This window comes from Vidua chalybeata, chromosome 4, assembly GCF_026979565.1.
Source record: "Vidua chalybeata isolate OUT-0048 chromosome 4, bVidCha1 merged haplotype, whole genome shotgun sequence".
In the NCBI taxonomy this organism is placed as follows: domain Eukaryota; kingdom Metazoa; phylum Chordata; class Aves; order Passeriformes; family Viduidae; genus Vidua; species Vidua chalybeata.
In genome coordinates, this window is record NC_071533.1 from 11,966,002 (window position 1) to 11,970,698 (window position 4,697).

Consider the following 4,697-nt stretch of genomic DNA (forward strand, 5'->3'; position numbering starts at 1 on the left):
AGCAGAGCACTGCTCCTGATGCAAAGGGATGCAACAGATCCAGAGGCTGCTGCAAGAGACTGTGCCAAACTTGCCCCCTCCAGGGGAGGTACCTGGGCATTCCCACCCAGCCCAGGTGTGCACCAACCCACTGAGCTCCATGTTTGCAGGGGACCCTCAGCACCAAGATCTGATGGAGAGCATTGACAGGATGCCGTTGGCATACATGGAGTGGTGATATTTTCTATTAAATCTGTGTCTGTCACTCTGTTTCTCTCCCCTAACCTCTTTTCTATTTCTTTCTCTCTCTCTCTCTGTCTCTCATTTCTTGTTGAATAAAACCCATACTGTTGACTTTGGCGTATGGTCTCATTTGCACCCTAATTCGGGCAGAGGCGTTCCTGATCATTTTAATAAGTGGATCATAACAAGGGGCAAGAAGCCCACCAGTCCAGGGGCTGCTCCCTGCCACTTCCAGTGGCTTTGGCTGCGGAAGGGCTGCCAGGCGTGGCCTTTTGTGACACAGGCACGTTGTGCCAGGCCCCTGGGTGATGTGGGGCATTGTGGTGCCCAGGGGCCTTTTGTGACATGGCAGATCCATGCCCTGCAGGGGGTGTATAAGGGGCACAGGGCCCTGCTCTGCCCAGTGCCAGGAGAGCCGCTCGCTCAGGAGGAAGCAGCTCCCGGGATCCCACTCTGTGCTCCAGGAGATCAGACACAGAGGAGGACAAGGTGAGCCCCAACTCCAGGCACCCAGCCCTTGCCCGGCGGGCTGGAAGGCCAGGCCTTCCACGGGCAGTGGCTCAGGCCTGCCCCTGTCGGACTCCTAGGAGGAGGGAGCTTTTGCCAATATGGAGGAAGAGTGGGAATGCAACATGGATCAAGAGCTCTCCCAATGCGGAGAGGTTACCAGCCAAGACCTTTGCCTTTGGGAAGAGGTGACAGTCCAAGAGTTTTACCAACAGCAAGAAGCTTTCCCATGTGGAGTTGTGAGACACCAGGAGTGGCATCAGTGCAAGGTAGGTGTGAGAGTCCAATGGGGAGATGGCACACAGCAAGAGCTGGAGATGTTCCACTGGGAAGAAAATGTGACAGTCCAGGACCTCTCCCAATGGGACACAGAGGATGAGATATACCAAGAGCTGTCCCAGTTGGAAGTGGAAGGGTATCAGGAACTGTATCCTTTGGAAGAAGATGTACAAGTTCATCTGCACATGTACCAATGGGAAGGAGACCAGAGAGCCAGAGTTGTCCCAGGTGGGAGACAACAGGGGAAAGGAGCTAACCCAAGCAAAAGATTGCAATGTCCAGCAGCTGCCCCAATGGGAAAAAGATGGGAGCAACCAAAAGCTATCCCAAAGAAAAGTGTCAGCAGCCAGGGCCTGTCTCAATGGGGAGAAAGTGCCAGGTACAAGATCTATGACAAACCCTTACAGCCAGAGAAGGACAAGGACACCCAGACTTGTGCCCGGCAGGGACCGGGCTCTCCCAGCAGCGTGGGCACCCAGGTGGCAGCAGAGGCAGCCTGTGAGCTGCCCAGTGCCTCTCCTGCCCTGGGGAGTCCCACCGAGGACGAGCTGGCAGCTGCTGCTGCTCCAGCTGGAGCTGCTGAGGAGCTGGAGGAGCTCCTGAAGCTTCTGGCTCCCAAGATGGAAAAGGCACCAGGTTCTCCTGCTCACAGTGAGGAGCTGCCATCGGCAGGGACAGAGAGCCCAGTCCCTGCCCCACGCAGCCCCCCCCAGGTTGCAGCCCGGCTCTGCTGGACTTAGCAGGGCACATCAGCTCTGAGGTGGTGCTCAAGGCTGTGCCTGAGGTCCAGGCATCTGGCCAGCAGCCAGAGGAACAGGGGGACCTGGAGCAAAGCATGGCTGCAGAACTGGAAGCAGCAGCTCCAGGACAAAGGGAACAGAGCTCAAGCTCTGCCCCACACAGCCCCTGCTGTCCCCCCAGCCCACTGGGAGCCCAGGCGCTCAGGGAGCAGCAGGAGGAGGCTCAGACAGGGGGTCAGTCCTGGCAGACGAAGAGAGCTAGGAGGGGGCCTTGGCTGGGGAGCTTAAGCATTCTCAGTGCAAAGATAAGGAACGCACAGAGCTGTCCCAAGGGGAAATCAACAAATACCAAGAAGGGTCCCAAGGGGAAGTTTGTACTGAGCAGGAGCTTTCCCAAGTACAAGCCAGTAGCTATCAGGAAGGGTCCCAAAGGGAAGGCTTCAGTGAGCAGGAACTACCCCAAGCAGAAGCCAATAGGTACCAGGACAAGTCCCAAGAGGAAGCCAGCACTGAGCAAGAGGTGCCCCAAGTAGAATCCAGGACCTACCAGGAAGGGTTCCCAGAGGAACCCTGCACTGAGCAGGAACTTCCCCAGGCAGAAGCTACTACATACCAGGAAGGGTCCCAAGGGGAAGACAGCATTGAGAAGAAGCTGTCCTCAGCAGATTCTGGTAGCTACCAGGAAGAGTCCCAAGGGGAAGACAGCATTGAGCAGGAGCTATTCTCAGCCGAAACCAGCAGCTACGATGAAGGGTCCCAAGGGGAAGCCTGCAATGAGCAGGAGCTCTCCCTAGAAGAAGCCAGTAGCTACCATGAGCTCTCCAATTGGGATGAATGTGTCAAGGAACAGCTGTCCCATGGTGATGTTGAGAGCTACCAAGAGGTGTTGGACTGGGAAGAATGCACAGAGCAATGCCTTTCCCAAGGACAAGTTGGTAGCTCCCACAATCTGTCTGACTGGGAAGAAGACAGCGAGCAGGCACTGCGGGCGCTGTGCAGCCTGTTCTGCTTCCCTTACCTGGCGCCACGGCCTGAGGACTAGGGCCTGCTGCTGATAAAAAGAATATGAATAAAAAAAAAAAAGAGAAAGGATAAGGAAAATAATAGGAAAAGGAATATGAATAAGAATTAAAAGGAGAATAAAAATAGGAATAGGAATAATAAAAAAAGAAATAAGAAAAAGATAAAAGAAAAAGAATAAGATTATTTAGAAGATAAAATACTAGTAGAAGTAAATACTAAGAGGAAGAAGAAGGAGAAGAAGAAGAATAGAAGGATAAGAAGAAGAAAAAGAAAAAAAGAATAAGGAAAAGAATAGGACTAAGAATTAAAGTAAAAAAAAGAAAAATAATGAGAATGAGAATAAAAATAGGAATCGGAAAAGGAATAAGAAAAAAAAAAGAAAAAAGAATAAGTTGATGCAGGATAAAATAGTAGTTGAAGTTAATACTAAGAGGAAGAAGAAGGAGAAGAAAAATAGAAGGATAAGAAAAAAAATTAATAAGGAAAAGAATAGGAATAAGTACAAGAATTAAAAGAAAAAGAAAATAAGAATATGAATAAGAATAAGAACAGGGATAAGAAAAGGAATAAGAAGAATAAAAAAGAAAAAGAATAAATTGATGTAGAAGATAAAAGTAGTACAAGTAAATACTAAGAAGAAGGAGAAGGAGAAGAAAAAGAAGATGAAATTGTAGTACTAGCAAATTATTGTTATTATTATTATTACAGTACTATCAAGATAAAATGCACATCCTCTAGCATGAAGAAATAGTTTTGTTTGGGCAGGATCTCAATCATCTAGTTCCAACAGATTCGCTTCTGCTATCTTTCTCCTTCTTTGAGATCTCTTTCCTATTTCTTTCCCTCTCTTTTTTTCACATTTCTTGTTAATAAAATCTGGATGTTGTCATCATATGCGCCTCAATTCGAGCACAGGCATCTCTCCCTAAACTGACTGGTACACATTCTCTGCCTAGCCTGCCTTCATAGCAGAAGTTCTCTAGCCCTCTGAGCATCTCCATCGCTCTCCTCTGGACTCATCCTAGCAGGTCCACATCCTTCTTATGCTGGGGCACCCAGACATGGTTGCAGTGCTCCAGGTGGGGTCTCACAAAAATGGACTAGAGGGCCACAATCACCTCCCTGGATCTGCTCCTTTCTTTATGTCTGAAAATTCTGTTCAATCAAATGATCATCTCAAATTGCTGAAAGTATTCAAAATAAATATATCTGGAGAAGGGTTAGTATTAAACTGCATCTTACTTAATATTTTACAAAGCCTTTTTTAATATTAATCTTATTTGACACTTTACAACTTTTCTGACCTTTAACTCCCTAACCTTTCAAATTCCACTTTGTCCAAAAGGCAGCATTGCTGCAATCAAAATCTGCTTCACAACTGTAGTGGTCACATTCATTTCCTTCATTGAATATTGTGCCTATTTCTTTACAGGGTGAATTTGGCAAGGGATAATCTTATTATCCAGTAGACAATCATGTTTTCTGAATATGCTGTCTTCAGTAAAATATCACCAATCGCCCTTTTAAGGAAAACCTCACACTCACCTTTGGTCCTTTTTGTTAAATTAATTATATAAAGGCTACAAGTCCCCTCTGGAGAGTAATAATGGCTTTACCAGTCAGCAGCTGAAACATTTCATTAAACTACTCTCAAACCTTTGAAGCTCATCTTAAAATAAGCCATTGTTATAAATACTAATTAATATATTTTGAAGGAAGGAGTTGGAAATGAGTACACAATTACTGCAAAAGCAAAAGATAAATGGTCAATTTACATTCAGCAGGAGGTGATGCTTGATGTTCCATTAAGAGACATTAAACTTCTTGGCTAATTGTAAGAACGAAGTGAAGGAAGAAATTTTTTACTGAGCTCAATGGGACATTGATTAAACCAAAATACTGAGATCTCCATCCCCAGTGTGGGTG

General features: G+C 46.8%; 1 protein-coding gene across 1 annotated transcript; it reads left to right on the plus strand.

The window, feature by feature from the left end:
* The first annotated feature begins 602 nt into the window (after window positions 1-602).
* On the plus strand, window positions 603-3,663 carry LOC128787636 (uncharacterized). The gene is made up of 2 exons (XM_053941919.1): window positions 603-711; window positions 810-3,663. Exon 2 carries the CDS (start codon window positions 831-833, stop codon window positions 1,746-1,748), a length of 918 nt encoding a protein of 305 aa, XP_053797894.1. The 5' UTR covers window positions 603-711; window positions 810-830; the 3' UTR covers window positions 1,749-3,663.
* Window positions 3,664-4,697: the final 1,034 nt, after the last annotated feature.

What these genes read in the sequence shown, in the direction of transcription:
- LOC128787636 (XM_053941919.1), top strand. Translation starts at nt 831, where the DNA reads ATGGAGGAAGAGTGGGAATGCAACATGGATCAAGAGCTCTCCCAATGC.